The 21,876-nt window shown below is 42.2% G+C and overlaps 2 protein-coding genes across 2 annotated transcripts; one reads left to right on the plus strand and one right to left on the minus strand.

Annotated features, from left to right (window-relative positions):
* Positions 1-14,626: 14,626 nt before the first annotated feature.
* On the plus strand, positions 14,627-17,407 carry LOC146561276 (uncharacterized). Its single transcript, XM_085297235.1, has one exon. The coding sequence runs from the start codon at positions 14,720-14,722 to the stop codon at positions 16,412-16,414; it is 1,695 nt and encodes a 564-aa protein (XP_085153361.1). The 5' UTR covers positions 14,627-14,719; the 3' UTR covers positions 16,415-17,407.
* Positions 17,408-17,461: 54 nt separating this feature from the next.
* On the minus strand, positions 17,462-21,294 carry LOC146561277 (zinc transporter ZIP9). The gene is made up of 7 exons (XM_085297236.1): positions 21,019-21,294; positions 20,739-20,844; positions 20,358-20,516; positions 20,194-20,262; positions 19,779-19,864; positions 19,561-19,695; positions 17,462-19,446 (listed from the first exon to the last, which is right to left on the minus strand). The coding sequence occupies exons 1-7, from the start codon at positions 21,112-21,114 to the stop codon at positions 19,186-19,188; spliced, it is 912 nt and encodes a 303-aa protein (XP_085153362.1). The 5' UTR covers positions 21,115-21,294; the 3' UTR covers positions 17,462-19,185.
* Between the last annotated feature and the right edge of the window lie 582 nt (positions 21,295-21,876).

Consider the following 21,876-nt stretch of genomic DNA (forward strand, 5'->3'; position numbering starts at 1 on the left):
TTCAATCATGAAACTGATCAATGATCAGCTGATCGGCGTTTCTGCCACAAGTCCCGTCTCTCTTGCTTGTTTATCTCCCGCTTTGCGCCAGAAAGAGGAAACTAGCAGAGGTCGTGTTAAACAGCAGAAGCGCCTTTAAACTTGATAAGCTGTTGTTAGAATTTATTTAATTCGGTGCAATTACTTTTTCATATAGGACCAAGTATGTTTGGATAGCTTTTTCCCCTTGAAAACTGCCGTTTAATATTAGACATTCTTGTCTAATATTAACATTTATTGATCTGAAACGTGTAAGTGTGACAAATATGGAACAAGATACGAAATGAGAAAGGAGGCAAATATTTTTTCACAGCGCTATAGTCTGTAAATGATCTTTTGGCTATAGTAGATCTTTGACTTGTTCCTTTTTTAATTGTTTGTTTAAAATAGTTTTCTCTAGGTTAAGGCGTACGGTCCAGGCCTACAGAGCAGTGGTCTGGCTGTTGGAAAACCCAGTGAACTCACAGTTGATGCCAAGCAAGGAGGAAAAGCTCCTCTGAAAATTATAGCCCAGGTATATCTGGCTTTGTATATGATCACAAATATGTTAAATATATTGTATGTACCGTATTTTTCGGACTATGAGTCGCACTTAAAATCCTTTAATTATCTCAAAAATCGACAGTGCGCCTTATGTATGAATTCTGGTTGTGCTTATTGACCTTGAACCGATTTTATGTAATACACGGCGCTTAAAAATCTGTCAAAAAATGTTTTAGTACGACTTTGGTAAGCTATGAAGTCGCACCGCTTGATGGATTGTCGGAGCATTACGGCTACGTAGTCAGGAGCCTGGCGGAGTGATACGTACTGTGCTGCAACATAATATTACTGTATTGTGTGTGGATCATGACCCCAAAATGCCACCTGTTAAGAGACATGCTGACGAAGCGGATTTCAAACTCAAGGCTGTCAGTCACGCAGTAGAACATGAGAATAGAGCAGCTGCGAGAGATTTCAACATGAATGAATCAATGGTACGGAAGTGGAGGAAGCAAGAAGAAAGAGTTGAGTAAAGTTTGACTTATCTGGCTGTTTTGTTTCGCTTAATGCGTTTTATAGTCCAGTGCGCCTCATGTATGAAACCAGACCTGTTCATCGACAGTGCGCCTTATGGTCCGAAAAATACAGTGTGTTAAATCTGATTGAACTATAATCCCTTGTCTTCTGCACAGGATGGTGAAGTCAATTCTGTGGATGTCCAGGTTAAGGATAATAGCAACAGCACATACACCTGCACCCCACGTAAGCCTGTGAAGCACACTGTGATGGTCTCCTGGGGAGACGCTAACATCCCTGAGAGTCCATTCAGGGTGAGTATGCACTCACACACTCTCACTTTCACTCTGGCATGCAAGGTTTGCCTTTTCTTCTCACTGAAAAGTCTCTTGAGTTTTGGTGTTTGTGCCCACAGATGAATATCAGAGCAGGCTGTCATCCAAACAAGGTGAAGGTCTCTGACCCTGGAGTGGCAAAGACGGGCCTGAAAGCCTTCCAGCCAACATACTTCACTGAAGGCGGGCTCTGCTGCAGATATTCCACTGGACATAGGCGAGCTTGACCTCAGCCAGCTGACAGCCCCTCTTACAACACCCTCAGGCCCAGAGGAGCCCTGCCTGCTGAAGATGCTGCGTAACGCTCACATTGGTGAGTGTCCGTCTGATAAGTGAGAAGTTTGCTAAACAATGAGACTCATCAGAATCCAAATACTTTATTAACCCTTAAGTAAAAGACAGAGGGGGAAAGTAATAAAAGTTAAAGCGTGGAGAAAGAAGCAGGAGCAACTGAAACGGGCTGCATGCACACACAAGAATAAGCGTTGTTAACATCTGTTTTGTCGGTCTGTCTTAGGAATCTCGTTTGTTCCCAGGGAGATTGGTGAGCACCTTGTTAACATCAAGAAGAACGCCCGTCATGTTCCCAGCAGCCCAATTGCTGTTATGATCAAGCAGTCAGGGATTGGTGACGTGTGCGTGTGCGTGGACCGTGGCTGACCAAAGCCAGGACTTTTCAGCCTTGAGAGTTTATCATTGATGCAGGTATATGCTCAGTGAAAGCATAAATACTGTGATATTTTTCTTTTTAAACATTCAAATAGAATATAATATGAGAATTTCGATGTGAAATTTAACCTTTAAGTGACTAGTACTTTGAGAACTGCCATCAATTACACAATGAAGTTCATTTACATATAGGTTATTGTATTAGTAATGCTATATTGTACATAGAGACAGAATATGACATGAAGGGCTACTGACCACAGAAAAGTAAAAGGTAACTGGGCCTAAAGACTAACGGGAGAGAAACACGCTTTCTGTGATTCTATTTGTGTTTTTGTGCTAATCTTGGATATCTTAGGTTGTCTCATTACTGTCATATATGTCCTGTCATTAAAACACTGGCTTCTAACAACTAACAGTGTCTCGAAAATAATTTAATAAATAAACAAATAATATGGATGCATGACTTTTAACTTGTCTATTTTTTAGGCTGAACACTGCTGCTAATGTGACTTAGGTAAATGGTTTCAGGCTCTCCCCTCCTGAGTTTGACAAACGTTCAGGATCAGAAAATGTGTGACTCACAGGTGCTGTAGCGTATGGCCACAGCTTCACTCTGAGCTCCATCTCCATAGAGTGCAGACAGTGATATCTCATACTCCTTAAGACACAGGACAACAGTTTATTGAGATATTGTATTTTTTTTACTTCATAATATGTACCCCAACAATCCAATAGTTCTTCCCCACCTGTCTCAGGTCGCCTCCACTTAGTGAGGTAAGAAACATCATCATCAGCTGCAGCTTCCCAGCGCACTGTCATGCCACTGTCTGAGAAATTAGTTACCCTAAGGTCAGAAGGAGGAGGCACCTTCACTAGAAGATTCGTGCAAATTTGATATATTTGACTTCTCTGTTTTTTTTCTCTCTGAATTATTTTTGAAAAGGAAAAATAATAATTTGAATGTGAAGCAAAACATGTATGGTGCTCGGTAAAGATGACACACCGACCCACTCCTTTTTTGTTTTTGTTTTTTGTTTGAGAAAGTTTGTTTTCATATTAAAGCAGTGTCAGTGACGTCATTCTACCCGACTACCACAGGTAAAGAAAAGCCTGAATCTGTAGATCTTTTTCTTTTGTTTTTGTCTAAAACACAAGAAATAAAAAAGGCAAAAAAGCCAGGGAAACATAGGAAATAATGTTTTGTCAGGCAATGACTTGTTGGCACAAGAAGAGTGGTCGTTGGTAGCCATGACAACAAGGAGGTGTGTTTGTTGCTGGCAGGTAAATGAAAAAAAGCAAAGCAAAGAAAAAAAGTCAGGGGAAGCCCAGGCTACGAGGGGTCATCCCTTGGAATTTTCACTCCAAGATCGCCCGCCTGGACCTCCCCCTAGCAGGTGAACATACAGAGGGAAGTGGGCCGAGGGCTCGAACCCGGGCCTGTATGTTGCTAGCCTGCTAGCCCGCCACATGTGGCCACATGACGGGCGAAGAGAATGGGGCAAATTGTTCTATTTAAAGAGCACTACGCGATCAGCCTTTTCCATTAGCTGGAGACCACACATTTTTGCACTCAAAAATAGCGGCGGGGCCTCAGTCTGTCTGTGGGGCATCGGGTATACCGGCCATTTGCCCGGTGGGCCGATGCTCATTTTGCCTTTTAAATGGCCCAATGTTTTGTTGTTGTTGTTGTTGTTGTTGTCTTTTTTTCCTAACTGTGTAAACAGTGAAAGGTGGCGGATTGGACAGATGCTGGCAGACGTGTAAAAAGAACTCAGTTGTTTGGTAGTGGCTATGGTGGAGCTTTCACACATTCAGTCAAATTAGCAAGTGGTGGAGGCCAGCAGGTGGATGGGGGAAAGGACTGGAGGTGGAGAGACGCAAGGCGGCCGCCAGTCCGACTGTCAGGTGAAATGAGCTTCAGGTAAGAAGTTATGACCTGCAGTCTATCTGGGTCAAACCAAGTTTAGGTGGAGTTTATTTTCCTTGTGCTAACTTTTTACAGTCAGTTACAATAACTCGTACTGTGTACTAGCTAGCATGATGGAGTTTCTGTACAGTTGGGTGGGTGCTATGATGTTACTGGTGAACTTTATTTTATTCATATGGTTAGTTAGTAGAGCCAACCGTGCCATAAAAAACGGAATCCTCTGGTATTCAGAGTTAATATTATGCGTTTTGTATTGAGCTGAAAATAAAAGCGATTTGTCCCGTACTTCAGCTACAATAAAAAAAAGACAAAAAGCTGGAGTTATTCTGTGTCTTTGCTGCACAGCTGCCTCTTCTTCTCTCGTTCTCCCTCTCCTGCTGCTACTTCAATCATGAAACTGATCAATGATCAGCTGATCGGCGTTTCTGCCACAAGTCCCGTCTCTCTTGCTTGTTTATCTCCCGCTTTGCGCCAGAAAGAGGAAACTAGCAGAGGTCGTGTTAAACAGCAGAAGCGCCTTTAAACTTGATAAGCTGTTGTTAGAATTTATTTAATTCGGTGCAATTACTTTTTCATATAGGACCAAGTATGTTTGGATAGCTTTTTCCCCTTGAAAACTGCCGTTTAATATTAGACATTCTTGTCTAATATTAACATTTATTGATCTGAAACGTGTAAGTGTGACAAATATGGAATAAGATACGAAATGAGAAAGGAGGCAAATATTTTTTCACAGCGCTATAGTCTGTAAATGATCTTTTGGCTATAGTAGATCTTTGACTTGTTCCTTTTTTAATTGTTTGTTTAAAATAGTTTTCTCTAGGTTAAGGCGCACGGTCCAGGCCTACAGAGCAGTGGTCTGGCTGTTGGAAAACCCAGTGAACTCACAGTTGATGCCAAGCAAGGAGGAAAAGCTCCTCTGAAAATTATAGCCCAGGTATATCTGGCTTTGTATATGATCACAAATATGTTAAATATATTGTATGTACCGTATTTTTCGGACTATGAGTCGCACTTAAAATCCTTTAATTATCTCTCAAAAATCGACAGTGCGCCTTATGTATGAATTCTGGTTGTGCTTATTGACCTTGAACCGATTTTATGTAATACACGGCGCTTAAAAATCTGTCAAAAAATGTTTTAGTACGACTTTGGTAAGCTATGAAGTCGCACCGCTTGATGGATTGTCGGAGCATTACGGCTACGTAGTCAGGAGCCTGGCGGAGTGATACGTACTGTGCTGCAACATAATATTACTGTATTGTGTGTGGATCATGACCCCAAAATGCCACCTGTTAAGAGACATGCTGACGAAGCGGATTTCAAACTCAAGGCTGTCAGTCACGCAGTAGAACATGAGAATAGAGCAGCTGCGAGAGATTTCAACATGAATGAATCAATGGTACGGAAGTGGAGGAAGCAAGAAGAAAGAGTTGAGTAAAGTTTGACTTATCTGGCTGTTTTGTTTCGCTTAATGCGTTTTATAGTCCAGTGCGCCTCATGTATGAAACCAGACCTGTTCATCGACAGTGCGCCTTATGGTCCGAAAAATACAGTGTGTTAAATCTGATTGAACTATAATCCCTTGTCTTCTGCACAGGATGGTGAAGTCAATTCTGTGGATGTCCAGGTTAAGGATAATAGCAGCAGCACATACACCTGCACCCCACGTAAGCCTGTGAAGCACACTGTGATGGTCTCCTGGGGAGACGCTAACATCCCTGAGAGTCCATTCAGGGGGAGTATGCACTCACACACTCTCTCACTTTCACTCTGGCATGCAAGGTTTGCCTTTTCTTCTCACTGAAAAGTCTCTTGAGTTTTGGTGTTTGTGCCCACAGATGAATGTCGGAGCAGGCTGTCATCCAAACAAGGTGAAGGTCTCTGACCCTGGAGTGGCAAAGACGGGCCTGAAAGCCTTCCAGCCAACATACTTCACTGAAGGCGGGCTCTGCTGCAGATATTCCACTGGACATAGGCGAGCTTGACCTCAGCCAGCTGACAGCCCCTCTTACAACACCCTCAGGCCCAGAGGAGCCCTGCCTGCTGAAGATGCTGCGTAACGCTCACATTGGTGAGTGTCCATCTGATAAGTGAGAAGTTTGCTAAACAATGAGACTCATCAGAATCCAAATACTTTATTAACCCTTAAGTAAAAGACAGAGGGGGAAAGTAATAAAAGTTAAAGCGTGGAGAAAGAAGCAGGAGCAACTGAAACGGGCTGCATGCACACACAAGAATAAGCGTTGTTAACATCTGTTTTGTCGGTCTGTCTTAGGAATCTCGTTTGTTCCCAGGGAGATTGGTGAGCACCTTGTTAACATCAAGAAGAACGCCCGTCATGTTCCCAGCAGCCCAATTGCTGTTATGATCAAGCAGTCAGGGATTGGTGACGTGTGCGTGTGCGTGGACCGTGGCTGACCAAAGCCAGGACTTTTCAGCCTTGAGAGTTCATCATTGATGCAGGTATATGCTCAGTGAAAGCATAAATACTGTGATATTTTTCTTTTTAAACATTCAAATAGAATATAATATGAGAATTTCGATGTGAAATTTAACCTTTAAGTGACTAGTACTTTGAGAACTGCCATCAATTACACAATGAAGTTCATTTACATATAGGTTATTGTATTAGTAATGCTATATTGTACATAGAGACAGAATATGACATGAAGGGCTACTGACCACAGAAAAGTAAAAGGTAACTGGGCCTAAAGACTAACGGGAGAGAAACACGCTTTCTGTGATTCTATTTGTGTTTTTGTGCTAATCTTGGATATCTTAGGTTGTCTCATTACTGTCATATATGTCCTGTCATTAAAACACTGGCTTCTAACAACTAACAGTGTCTCGAAAATAATTTAATAAATAAACAAATAATATGGATGCATGACTTTTAACTTGTCTATTTTTTAGGCTGAACACTGCTGCTAATGTGACTTAGGTAAATGGTTTCAGGCTCTCCCCTCCTGAGTTTGACAAACGTTCAGGATCAGAAAATGTGTGACTCACAGGTGCTGTAGCGTATGGCCACAGCTTCACTCTGAGCTCCATCTCCATAGAGTGCAGACAGTGATATCTCATACTCCTTAAGACACAGGACAACAGTTTATTGAGATATTGTATTTTTTTTACTTCATATAATGTACCCCAACAATCCAATAGTTCTTCCCCACCTGTCTCAGGTCGCCTCCACTTAGTGAGGTAAGAAACATCATCATCAGCTGCAGCTTCCCAGCGCACTGTCATGTCACTGTCTGAGAAATTAGTTACCCTAAGGTCAGAAGGAGGAGGCACCTTCACTAGAAGATTCGTGCAAATTTGATATATTTGACTTCTCTGTTTTTTTTCTCTCTGAATTATTTTTGAAAAGGAAAAATAATAATTTGAATGTGAAGCAAAACATGTATGGTGCTCGGTAAAGATGACACACCGACCCACTCCTTTTTTGTTTTTGTTTTTTGTTTGAGAAAGTTTGTTTTCATATTAAAGCAGTGTCAGTGACGTCATTCTACCCGACTACCACAGGTAAAGAAAAGCCTGAATCTGTAGATCTTTTTCTTTTGTTTTTGTCTAAAACACAAGAAATAAAAAAGGCAAAAAAGCCAGGGAAACATAGGAAATAATGTTTTGTCAGGCAATGACTTGTTGGCACAAGAAGAGTGGTCGTTGGTAGCCATGACAACAAGGAGGTGTGTTTGTTGCTGGCAGGTAAATGAAAAAAAGCAAAGCAAAGAAAAAAAGTCAGGGGAAGCCCAGGCTACGAGGGGTCATCCCTTGGAATTTTCACTCCAAGATCGCCCGCCTGGACCTCCCCCTAGCAGGTGAACATACAGAGGGAAGTGAGCCGAGGGCTCGAACCCGGGCCTGTATGTTGCTAGCCTGCTAGCCCGCCACATGTGGCCACATGACGGGCGAAGAGAATGGGGCAAATTGTTCTATTTAAAGAGCACTACGCGCACATCGTGCGATCAGCCTTTTCCATTAGCTAGTACTGTGTACTAGCTAGCATGATGGAGTTTCTGTACAGTTGGGTGGGTGCTATGATGTTACTGGTGAACTTTATTTTATTCATATGGTTAGTTAGTAGAGCCAACCGTGCCATAAAAAACGGAATCCTCTGGTATTCAGAGTTAATATTATGCGTTTTGTATTGAGCTGAAAATAAAAGCGATTTGTCCCGTACTTCAGCTACAATATAAAAAAGACAAAAAGCTGGAGTTATTCTGTGTCTTTGCTGCACAGCTGCCTCTTCTTCTCTCGTTCTCCCTCTCCTGCTGCTACTTCAATCATGAAACTGATCAATGATCAGCTGATCGGCGTTTCTGCCACAAGTCCCGTCTCTCTTGCTTGTTTATCTCCCGCTTTGCGCCAGAAAGAGGAAACTAGCAGAGGTTGTGTTAAACAGCAGAAGCGCCTTTAAACCTGATAAGCTGTTGTTAGAATTTATTTAATATTACTTTCTAGTAACAGCTGATGTTTGTTGGAGCCACAGCTGTAAAAGCTGCTGGCCATGATATCGGTTTGGTTATCTGGTGAGAGGGAAACATGAAGATGAAACCAGGAGATGTCCTTACTGAATCATCAGCGCTGAACAGGTGATGGAGAAACAGGTTTACCTTTTAGGTGACATGAATGGGTTGAAGGAAAGCCATGAACTGTTTCTGAGAGACAACTTACACCTTTTCTATGTAGCTGACAGCTGGTAACTGTGCAGGGGCAGGTCTAGCAAAGATTTGCCATGCGGCCAGGTAGAGCATTAACAGGGAAAGGGGGCACAAAGAAATACTTTTCTTTCTTATTCTCATTTAAAATTTCTAGCTTTCAACAAATAATTATTTGAATCTTACAACCAAAGTTTTCATCTAATTTCAAATTTATAGAAATCCATTATTGTACATAGTAAGTTTTTTTCAGGGTCCCAACATAATTTCTTCAGAAGAAAGTACTGTACATGATGCCAGTATTTTCCCACATTTTCTAGATACTGTACTAGTACTTTGTGTAAAATGCCATCGAAAAGTCAGTTAAGTTTTATTCTTTCTCACCTGTCTTTCTGTCTCCTTTCACTTTTAAAAGGTTGCCATGTTAGAAAAAATATTTTGCCCTGCCATGCTGTTTATTGATGTGGTAAATAAATAGTTTATGAAAATATCACTAAATCTGTCATTTATTATTTTTAATATTCAGTAATGGTCATGTCTCACCTCTAGTCTTCTCTGTCTTAATTTCAGGTTTCCACCATATGTTGTAGATAGTTCAGGAAGTTAACTCAACCAAGCAGTCTTTGGGTTTCGGCTAAGTACTGTTTAGAATACCAGAATAGGGAGGATGGTGTAGGTTTAAGTTTATTAGATTGATACATATGTACCAACAAGACAGTGTACATCACTGTCACAACGACGTTTGTTTTCATTCAAAGGCTTTATGGTTTTTCCTATAATACCTGGTGGGCCGGTCTCTAGTCAAAATGCCCGGGCTGATTTTTTGTCCCAGTCCAGCCCTGCCTAAAATTAATGTATATTTATTAGGGAAAAAAACATAGATTTTTCCATGTGACAGTGAGAACATTGAGCTTAACAAGTAAGGTCCAGTTATTTGTTTTAACAAACATTTCTGGCACATCCTCCACATCCTAACACCAAGACTTTAATATTTGAGACTGCTGTTAAGCAGGTCAAGTCAGAAATGAAATTTCATGCTCATCTGAGGCTACAGATATACAAAACCCAATTTACTTCACACCAGCTCATTTCTCATATGTAGGAAAAGGTAAGTTCATTAAATGAAACTTAAAGGCTCTTTGGCTCACGTCTTCATCTGGATGGTACAGCATAACCAGGTTAAGACAAATGCGTCATCTCTACAAAATATATTTGTGAGTGTTTTTCAGTGTTTTCAATTGTTTTAATTTTATTTTTCATTGTTCACTGTGGCCTGGTAAACATTTTATCAATATATATTTCACAAGGCCATCGTTAAATATTTACAAGAAATCAGGCATTATACAGTGTGTAAACCTCAATCCAGTGTGATTTGGATGCTCACCAGAAAATGTAGCCAGATATCAGCTGGGTTTAGATACATTTCAGATAAGATAACCTTTGTTAGTCCCAGAGTTGGGGAAATTCAAATTATTACTGCAGCAGAGTACACAAGGCAGGAACAAATGAACACATGCAGCATACCTGACATCAATAATGCTATGCAAAAATAGAAGAAATATAGACTAAGAAATAGATATGTACTTATATATTTAAGTCTATATATCTATATCCATCTATCTATATATATCTGTATCATTGATCTGTATACATACATGTACATATATATGATGCAATAATACAGATTACTATTAGAAGAAGAATGAAACATTTCATAGTGCAGTGTTTGGGTGTTAATAGTAGCAGGTATTTAGTATTGCACACTGATATATGTAAAGAGCCCAGTGTGTGTGCATATGTGGTGTACATTCACTGCTGTTGTGCAGTGTACAATTTGACAACAGCTAGAGGGAAAGGCCTCCAAAATGTCCCCTTTGCACACCGTGGGTGCAGCAGCCTGTCACTGAAGGGACTGCTTAGTGTTGTCAGAGTGACCTGTATGGGGTGGGAGCTGTTATCTGACAGAGATAACTACCTCCACTGGGTCAAGAGGGCATCCCAGAACAGAGCTAGTTTTCTTGATCAACCTTTTCAGTTTCTTCCTGTCCCCAGCAGACCACACTATAAAACATGGACAATACCACCAAAGAGTCCTAGAAGGTCTTCAGGAGCTCTCCCTGCTCCCTTCCAAAAGACTTCTCTGTTGCAAATACAACCGTCTCGTCTCTATCCTTTTGTGTACATGGACTCTCTGTTGTTACTCCAGATCAGTTTATTGGTCAGATCACTTATATGAGTCAGCTATCTTAATGCCCATTCTCTGGATGTTCACTGGTGTAGGTGGAGTCCACTACCTGCTCCTTGGTTTTCGGAGTGTTGATCTGGAAGTGGTTCTGCTGGCACCAGTTGGAAAAAGTCCTCAGTCAGTTTCTCTGTATTCCCTGTTGTCCTGTTGTCAGTAAAGTACACAATGAGGAGATGCTGTCATTGCCCACTCATTGTTTCAAAATAGAGATAGCCTACATAGTTCATACATATGAGAGACTGTTATGAGTCAATTAGGAGAAAGCGTTAAATGAGCTGTGGGCCACTGCTGGCACTGTCATCACATTGGAGGGTCACTTTAGTTTTCAAGTAGTATAAAAACAAACAAGAAAAACCCCACAAATATTTCAGAAAATGTAGTGTTTTGTTTGTTTGTCACTGAATAGTGTTGGAATAAAGTGTGAAAATTGTGAAGGATTAAAATATTCCAAGAGCTCAAATTACTTCACCAAAACATGTTTCAATCATATTTTATCAACACAAATTTCACAGGTTTATTGAATATGAATAACTCGTGTAATTCAACTCAATTGTTCCAGCTCGTGCCAAAGCAAAACATCTGTGTGCAACCAATGTCGACTATTAACGGTTGGCGCCGCTTTGGAAGCAGAAACTGTTGGTTTGAAAGCCTTTAGTGTCTCCTTGTGGCGGGACTCTTATACTGCACTGCAAGATGTCGAGCAGTGTCAGCCGTATGCTAGAAAGTGATACATTAAAATTTCTGGGGTCACCATGAAGAGCTTACGTCCTTTCTTGGTCAGTGTGTAAAATGTGGCACAGCAGAATGAAGAATACTGATGGGCAGGGCTGGACTGGGACAAAAAATCAGCCCGGGCATTTTGACTAGAGACCGGCCCACCAGGTATTATAGGAAAAACCATAAAGCCTTTGAATGAAAACAAACGTCGTTGTGACAGTGATGTACACTGTCTTGTTGGTACATATGTATCAATCTAATAAACTTAAACCTACACCATCCTCCCTATTCTGGTATTCTAAACAGTACTTAGCCGAAACCCAAAGACTGCTTGGTTGAGTTAACTTCCTGAACTATCTACAACATATGGTGGAAACCTGAAATTAAGACAGAGAAGACTAGAGGTGAGACATGACCATTACTGAATATTAAAAATAATAAATGACAGATTTAGTGATATTTTCATAAACTATTTATTTACCACATCAATAAACAGCATGGCAGGGCAAAATATTTTTTCTAACATGGCAACCTTTTAAAAGTGAAAGGACACAGAAAGACAGGTGAGAAAGAATAAAACTTAACTGACTTTTCGATGGCATTTTACACAAAGTACTAGTACAGTATCTAGAAAATGTGGGAAAATACTGGCATCATGTACAGTACTTTCTTCTGAAGAAATTATGTTGGGACCCTGAAAAAAACTTACTATGTACAATAATGGATTTCTATAAATTTGACATCGGATGAAAACTTTGGTTGTAAGATTCAAATAATTATTTGTTGAAAGCTAGAAATTTTAAATGAGAATAATCTGTTCAGCGCTGATGATTCAGTAAGGACATCTCCTGGTTTCATCTTCATGTTTCCCTCTCACCAGATAACCAAACCGATATCATGACCAGCAGCTTTTACAGCTGTGGCTCCAACAAACATCAGCTGATACTAGAAAGTGATATTAAATAAATTCTAACAACAGCTTATCAAGTTTAAAGGCGCTTCTGCTGTTTAACACGACCTCTGCTAGTTTCCTCTTTCTGGCGCAAAGCGGGAGATAAACAAGCAAGAGAGACGGGACTTGTGGCAGAAACGCCGATCAGCTGATCATTGATCAGTTTCATGATTGAAGTAGCAGCAGGAGAGGGAGAACGAGAGAAGAAGAGGCAGCTGTGCAGCAAAGACACAGAATAACTCCAGCTTTGTGTCTTTTTTTTATTGTAGCTGAAGTACCCAAAGTGTCGGCTGTAGCCCCCTGGGTGGGGTCACGTAATAATAGAAATTCTGTTTGAAATTACTTACAAGTTTGCACAGATACATGTTTAAATAAATGTATTTTATTTATATAAAAAGTGAGTTAAAAATTAAAAAAATGGAGATGGTTAAGATTGTGATGTTTCTCTTTACTCTGACCTACATTTACTGCTCTTGTAGTAAAATATGTGTCTCAATGATTGGACTTAACACTTTGCACATGACTCGGTAGCATTAGCGCTTTATACCGACCAGCCTGTGTTGTTTGCTTTTTGAATAAATTTTCAAGGAAAAGCATCAGTCTCTCTTGTATTGATTGCAGATTGGGTAGGTCCTTGCAGATTCTCTGGTTTTTAAGTGGACTTTTTATGTTTTAAAAATGGAGTTCATCATTTGGTTTTCTCTTACATATTTACACTGACCTGCTTACTATTGCTCAGGTTATCTGTTGGGAAAATCTGCTAATAGACTGGTTGTCTTTTAAAAGATCCTGGGAACTTCTGCAACTTCATGTAACGGTAAAAAGTGTGACAACCAACCCCAGTCTACCCCATACAAATGTGTTTTTTTTTTAAAGATATGTAATTAATTAATTATTGGGATGTTTTTACTTTTTTTTTTTTTTAATGCACAAGAGTCCATGAAATGCTTTTAGCTAATGCAGCATTACATGTCATTATTAAAAACCAAAATGCAGGTGAATAATATAACAATGGGTAGTCTGCTAGAGATTCAATAAAATAAGACAGGCGCACACATTTATAGCTTGGTATGTGAACGCAGAACAAAGAGGAAGTGGCACCTACCTGGCAAACTAGAAAGAATGAGTCTTGTTAAGGATAACCTTTTGCTCAGGGGGAAATTAGTATTTTATGACAGCACCCAATCCAAAATGCCTTCTGGGATGTTTATTCAAACTGTGGTGTATTTACCACAGAATATAAAAATCTCCTATATTCTTCAAAATCAAAAAGTCCAGGTTACAACTCACAAATAAAAAATTAAAAACTAAATAAGTCAACATGTATAAAGACAATAAAAAGTTCAAAATCGAATCTTACCCAACCCAGCACTGCTGGATGAGCGCATGAACAGCAGGCATGTAACTTTAATAGCTCTAATGTATTTCTACTTGATCTAAGTAGGTCTAGGTCATGCTATTTTCAGTTTTGGCTGTATTTTGTTGAAAAAATTGTTCTTTTCACTCCATACTAATTATTTGAGCTTTCCTTACTTGTTATTTTGCAGATAAACTGCATTGTCATACATACAGCGACGCAGGGATATATAATCATTTAAACTCATCAAAAGCAAACAGCAACAGCAAATTCAAAAGCCCATGAGCCACGCATCCGAGTCCCAGTTATATATAGTTTAGCATTTTAAAAGCTTTCTCTTTTGATAAACATGGTGGTGATTTTAGTTTGTGGCAGCAGCTAAAGCTTGGCTGAAGCAGACAGTGAGACTGGAAAAGAAAAAAAAAAATCAAGACGTTGCAGTGATCCAGGGAAAGTAAACCTGAATGAAACGCTCTGGTGGGATCCTAAGTGAGCTGTGCATAAATAAATCCCTGTAAACCTCAACAGACTGACCCTTTTTTAAATCCATGCTTGACTGCAAGCGTTTATTTAACACGTTCCCGTCTGCTTAAATAAAGTTGGTTTTTTTTGTTTATTATTCGGCCTGTCATTGCTCACAGTTGAGGTAAAGACGGTTAATGAAATACCGACTGTTATTTGTCCGCGAGGAAGTAGCTAATCCCCTGCTGACCTCTCTGTGCTGCAGACCGTGCGGAAGCGCTGCTCGGTGTAGCACCTGTGAGCCTCAGGACCTCCGTATCTGGCATCCATTAATTTAGCTTTTTAGTTTTAGGATGGAGGAGCTGAGGTGCAGCTCCCCTGTGCTTAAGTTGGACCTGAACAACTTCGACTCTCCCGGAGCAGAGAGCAACCGACACGTCTTAACGAACTCTCGCTCGCTTGAGTCTTGCGCTCGGCTGGGTGTAAAACCGGTTCAGCTTTTAATTAAATCTCTAAACGACTTCACTGCTGAGCAACAGGACACGCCGTTTGAGACAATGAGAGTCATGCATGAATCTTATGAAAAGGAGAGGCTGAAGACTTTACAAAAGTGCGGCCAGGAACGGCGGAGGATTATCCAGGCGGCCGGGGACAGGCGGCCATGCAGCAGTAAAGCCTCGGGCTTGGAGGTGTTGCCTGACACCAGACTGGAAGAGCGCTCAACAGAAATGCCCTATGCAGATCTCTGCTCTGAAGAGAAGGCTGTTAGCAGGTCCTCCTGCTCTGCTCCTAGTAAAAGGGATCCAGAGAGGAGCACATTGTGCAGCTTCAACCTGGGAGACCTCATACACTCCCCAGCTACCGAGAAGAAGCTGAAGAGGCTCACCAAGAGCATCCAAAAGAAGATGTGTGTCACAGTATCGGAGAGAGACCAGAAGATAGCTGCTCTGATGCTGGTGAAGCATGAGGAGGAACAGGCTCGTTTGAAGCTCAGCCAGCAGGAGGAATGGGAGCGACAGGAGGCCCGCAGGCAGGAGGAGGCCCAGCAAGTTCAGGCAGAAAAAAAGAGGAGGAAGAAGCTGAAACGGAGTATGAAACGCTGGAACGAGGAGCTGGAGGCCCGCAGGAGGCTGAGGGAGCATCGAGAAAAAGAGAAAGCAGAACAGCTTAAGCAGGAGGTGCTGCTGCAAGAAGACCGATGGAGAAGGCTAAAAGAGGAGGTGGAAGTGTACCGCAGGGCAAAGATGGAAGGTACACAGGAGGAGGCGGAAGAGCGCAAACGCTACCAGGAGAAGCTGCTGACCGAGAAGGAGGAGGCGGGGAAGAGGGAGCGAGAGAGGGAGAGACAGGTGGCAGCGGAGAAGGAGGAGAAGGTCCTGAGGAGCAAGATGCTGAAGGAGAAGGAGGAGCGGAAGAGGCTGCAGGAGGAAAACCATAAAGAGCTGCTGAGACACATCTTGCTGAAACACCAGGTTGAGCTGCAGGGGGAGGAAGAGGAGGCGCAGAGGAGGAGCACACTGGAGAAGAAGTTGCAGCGCTCCTGCCAAAGGCGTGCCAAGTCTGTAGAGGCACGACTCGAAGAGCTTCGGGAGCGGGCTGCCCGGGAGGAGGAGATGAGTCAAAGAGTGCAGCTGAGGGCCGAGCTGCAGAGCGTCCAGCAGCTCACACACAAGCAGATCCTGGTCCAGCTGAGCCAGAGACGCATGGAGAGAGCCGCCCTGCACGCCTCAGCGCAGCACAGACGCAGAGCTCAGAAAACCCGGCAGAACAACAAACACAGGCAGCTCTGCCACCAGAGGCTCAGAGAGGAACTACAGAGAGAGGAGGAGGCGGCGAGGAGAGTCAGAGAGAGCCGCATTTCCACAAAGGAGCAGAAGAGGGAGCAGCTGAGAAGGCAGCGAGAGCAGATACAGGAGGAGGCACAGAGGCTGGCTCGGGCCTCCTTTCACATGAGGGAGAGAGTGAGGCAGCAGACGCACAGCCGGACCTTTGATCAGATGGCGCTTGAGGCTCAGCTGACTGCGTCTTTAAACCGCATGAATCTGTGAACTCTATTCAGACTCTGTTTTGCACCTGTACACTCACCCAGAGCTGCTTAGAAAAGGATCTGCAGTCAAATAATAGCTCCAGAGACTTGCAGAAATACTGAGACACATCACTGTTCTCTGCACTTTGAATGTAAATGAATTTAAATTCATTATAAATGGTCCCCGAGATGCAAGGGCCCTTGAACATCATATCAGAGCTGTTCTTAAAAATCATTTTTGGCCATTGTAATGACAGACACATGAACATTTGGTGATTTTAATAATCCAAAAAGTCAACTTTTTATTTGATAGAGTGCAGTAGCTGGGATACAGTTTCAAAGACTTCCAAACGGTTTCATTTCATTTTATTTAGTTGAGGTTAACTGCTTAGATCAGCAAGACCTCTGAGTGACCTCCTGTCAGGGTAAACTTTACAGGCACCATTGTTTCCTCAACCATTTGTGTTCAGTACTTCACAGCAGTGTATTCATTTATATTTGACCCCTGGCTAGTTCTTAAGCCTGAGATGAGATTGATTGTGTAGCAACACATTATATGCAACCCACATTCAACTAGTGACAACAAATATAACCATCCGGCACTTAAAGATTGATGGCTAGAGCGTTTAGCTGTTAGTAGACTGCAAATAAGAGGGGAGGGGATAGTCTGCAGAGGTTGGAAAGGAATCAAAGTGCAGTCCTACTGCAATGCTCTGAATGAGCTATGAGGACACGAGGCAAGAGTTAATGTTTGCTAGACCACGGTGTTGCCTGTTTTCCTGTTAGTCTGACTACTGTGTGTTATAAAATCTTTATACCACTTGAAGATTTTTATTACGTGCAAGATTCAAACAGAACAACGCTGTATCACTTTAATGCTAGGCCATAACAGATGTTTGATTTCACCATTAGCAGCGTGATCATGTGTGGCACATTTTTAATAATTACATGAACTGTAAACGGGAGCACTTCCTGTATTCAAATTGGGGTCACATGTAGGACAAATCATCAAAGAACTCCAAGGAACTCTCTTTTCAGACAATAGTAAAGAAATCTTTATTCTCATGGCATGGTGTTCAACTTAAAAAAAAAAAAAAACTCCAGCAAATGAGCCCTGATCAGGGAGTTCATAAAAACACTGGATTTTATTCTAGTGGTGTTCCACCAATGGCAAGCTTCCACCGAGGGTCAGAGTGGAATTTTCCACCAGTAGGAGGAAACAGGAGTCATCAATATTTATCAGACAAACAAAAATTTAATAAGCAACACTAGACAGCATCAACCACAGACAGTGATTTAAGGCATTCTTGAAGACAAAGTTTTTTTTAAAGTAGTTAAAATCCAAGTCCTCGGTTGAATCAGGGTATTTGGTGGCCTGTCATTTATAAACCCAAAAACCTTCCTTTTGGCTAATACTCCTTTGTCATGTCTTCTGTGGTCACTTCCAAAGGTTTGTAGAGCAGATGGGTTACATTTATGCAAACCTAATTGGTCTCTAACCTGTGCATGTGTTTTCATATGGGTTCATACATGAACTGTGTTTAGAGCTTAATGAATAAAGGACAAATTTAAGTGTAAAATATCTTAACTTTGGTTTACAATACAAAAACTATGAAATTAAAATTCAATCTCAAGATATTTAGTGTAGCTGTTAAAAGGGGAATTCTGCTCCACACGTTAAACATAAGTAAACAAGCTTTAGGTCAGTCGATGTAGCAATGTACAGCGTTGTGTGACGAAAACAAAAAAGAATCAAGTATAAAGTAAATAAATAAGCCATTATAAAACCAGAAGACATTTCACGTGTTTCAATATTTCACATGTTGCACACACTAAAGGAGCTGAAAGAAGGAAAGTAAAGGTAAAAATTGCTCTAACTGGCAGTGAGTCAATAAAACATCTGTAACCTCCAGAATCTGCTTGATAGTTCTTGATACGTACCTCACCTGCTGCCAGGAACCCGTCTCCGTCTAACGTATCACCTAACATGAGAGTTGCTGGACCAGTTTACCGGTTGGTCTTCTCATTTGGCTGCAGTTATTATCACTTCACATTGAGAGGTTCAACCCTTTGCCCCTTTTCTGTGTTTGGATGTTCTCCGCGTGTCCCTGGTTTTGTCCCAGCCTTATTCCACACTGCACAAGCATGAATGCTCAGTCAGAGAGATGATTCTAAATTAGCGTTAGCTGCAGCTGTGAGTGCGAACAGTTGGCCCGCGCCTCTGTGATAGCAGACAGACGGTAACCTGTCCAGGCTGCCTCTCACTCAACACGATCCCCACCATAAACCAACTCAGACAAACAACATTATAAAAAAAACTTTGTAGTTTGTATTATTGCACATTTATAATCGGAAAATCCGGCCATATTTTCAAACTCTTAGCCGTAAAATATAATAATATAAAGTGTACGCCCTAGAGACCTTATTTTCTAGGTGAGAGAGTATCGAATTATTTGGTTGTTCCTGTAAATCTATTCACCTTTCAGGATATTTAATACCTCAACATACCTTCAGCGGACCGTGGCAACAAATGAGAACTGTTTCTGCTTCCTCTGAATGGAAACTCAATTCAGCTATGAAACTATATTAGTTACCCGATTCTTTATCACCTCCCGGAAAGCTTTTTGACACCCAAACAATAGCCTGACACAAATCCAAGTTACACTGAAATAAGAGGACCAAGGTAGACTCTGTCAAAGCCTATTTTGTCCTCTGATCATTGTGGCATACAGTACAGGTGCTCAGAGTTTTCCTTTCACCCCCTTTTAAAATAAATTGCCCTCATGTTTTCTTTTAGTCATCGTGCAGTCCGAGGGCCAGCAACATCGGAAGCCCCACACCGATGATGAGGGTGAGGCTCTCCAGGAGCCCCAAGTGTCTCTGCTGGTGGGCTTCGGCTCCAGACTGCTGCTCGGAGTCCAAGGGCAGCTCATCAGTCCTGCTGCTGCTGATCTCAGGGAGAACATGCACCGTGGCCACATAGAGAAACGTCCCCGCTGAGAAGAGCATTCCCACTCCCGTTGCACTGAGCTGATTCTCAGATGAGCTTCCAGACTGCAGACACAGCACACATCAAGTTAAATAACTCAGACCCAGCAACCGTCTAGTCACTGGGATTTAATGCATCTCCTTTCAAGCAGACACGACAGTCAGATTGTGCTTTCTTACTGCATATAATATGAAGTAAGTGGCAATAGCAACTATAGGCGCTGCAGCTGAAAAGGCCAGTAAGTGTCCCTGAATGAACTTCTTCTCGAGGCCTCCGTGCATCAGAAAGGAGACCAAGCCAAAAGCGGCGGGCGCCTAAACAGGAGACGGGAAAGACGATCAATGGCATCGTGCTCGTCACCCAGACATCTGTTCATTTCAATGAGCCGTTCTCTCACCTTGTGCAGAATCACAGCAAAAAACACTACAACTTGTACTGTCACTTGACCTGTAGCCACAGCAGCACCCAGAGCAAATCCATCAGCTAAAAGCAAACAAAGAGATTATTACTCTATGGTACAGCTACTTCTTTTATGTGGATTTGTATAGGTCTCCGGTCTTTAAGATCTGCATCATGGATGATTGTTGTTTGATTTGTGACTGCTGTCAAGCTTGGTTGTCCCCGTTTAAATAACTGTAAAGTTAGATCCTGCAGGCTGTGCTGCAGAATCACATGCTGAGTCACACGGGGGCATAAGGAACGTTTCCTTATAAACTTTCCACCCCTGTGACCTCGAAGCCAGTGAAACAGTGCGTCTCAAGCAAAAGCAAGAGAATAAATATGCAGAGGAGAGGTTTGGCTGTGTCACGTACCTGCAGCGTGAATAACCAGGCCCAACGTGGCTGTGAAGTGGACGCTGTTGGACAAACAAGTCGTCTGGTCTGAAATTAGACATCGCACACGCTGAGGTGGTTAACAAATCTGTGGAGGCAACACTCTGCAATGTAAAGCTGGCGTGAGAGTTCTGATAACTTGCCGCGTGTGGAAAGGTAGCTTCCTATCTGATCGACGACAAACATGAAGGTGAACCCGAGCGTCAAAGCCACCCCAATGAGGAACCGAGGTGGGCCTCTCTCTGCCACGGTCCCATTTTCTTTACTGGAATTTAGACCGGATGACACATCAGAGGATGACGCTGGAGACGGAAGATGAAGAACAGAAAGAGCTTTTGATGAGCTTGTTTTTGTTGTTTTTACAGAGAGCAGCTTTTTCATCTGCCACCTGCCTCATCAATCATCTGGAGGCTACAATCAAACACATGCAAATTTGGTGGGTTAGCACACCCACATAAACACAAAGCTTGCACAGCAACCATTCTGCTTCGTTGTCATGTGCATGTTTGAGCTTTCCTGCTCACCTTTCCACGAGTCTTCCAGCAAACCCACTCCCTCTGGGATGGTGATGGCCAGCGCTGTCCCACACAGCAGACCTGCCCCCAGGATGGAAACGAACTGCAGGCTTTTCTAGGGTTAAGACACGTGATTTCAGCAGATGACTGAGATTCCCCTCACAAGTTCTAGTTGTTCAGCAAGTTTCCAAAACAACAGCCTTGCACATTATGAAGGCACGACAAATAAGACAAGATGAAGTAGATCCAGACAGTCCGCTATAAACAAAGACTGTGGGAAATCACTTACCTCAGACAGTCTGAACAACAGTGGGATGAATCCGAGGAGAAAGGAGCCTACAAACATCGCCACAGATATAAATGTAATAATCAGCCCTCCGTCCATGGCGACGACTTCTTCCTAACACAAGTATTTACCCGGTTCGCCCCTTTGCTTTCATTTCAGCGTTAGCTCCTACTGAGATCCGGGACGGTGTGCGTTCTCATTGGGTCGCTGGAGTTTAATCTCTACCATCAGACAACACCAGAATGCTGTTCTGCCTTTCCACGTCGCACCGCCGTGGCCGCCCCCCTCGTTTGCTACACAGCTGCTTCCCAAGCAGCAGCACCAAGTGTCCGACAGCGAGAACTGCAACCTGAGTGGAAGCAAAACTCCATTCCTCTGTGCCCCAGTTAAACATAACCCAGGCCGGTTTTGACAGGGTGGGTTAAAAGGTATTTTCTGGAGAGGTTTTACGCGCCCATCCTACACTGTAGGACAACAAAGGCGTTAATTGCATCTTTTAGGGCTTCGATTGCGCAATTGTTCACCACCCGTTTTCAGTTTGGAGTAAAATCTCAATCTCAACAAAGTACTCCCAGACCACACTAAGTGGACACTATAAAGAGCACAGTGAGTGTGTTAAAGACGAATTCCTTCACAACGCGAGGCTCCTGATGGAAGAAGAGGGAGTGTAGGTCACTGGCAGGACAGGTTACATAAGAAGTCGATACACTCCTTTTTGCATACCACTAATATAGTTTAGTACGTAAGTAAAGTTTGTAAGTTTTATGTCAATTGCTATTAAAATAAAGCACTGTGCAACAATTAAAACACGCTATCAAAAGAGAGAGTAAAACACAAGAAAAATGTATAGAGGGCCACAAG

This window comes from Mchenga conophoros, linkage group LG13 (genome assembly GCF_057382185.1).
Source record: "Mchenga conophoros isolate Kocher_MC1m ecotype Shallow Benthic linkage group LG13, M_conophoros_male_GT1.1, whole genome shotgun sequence".
Classification (NCBI taxonomy): domain Eukaryota; kingdom Metazoa; phylum Chordata; class Actinopteri; order Cichliformes; family Cichlidae; genus Mchenga; species Mchenga conophoros.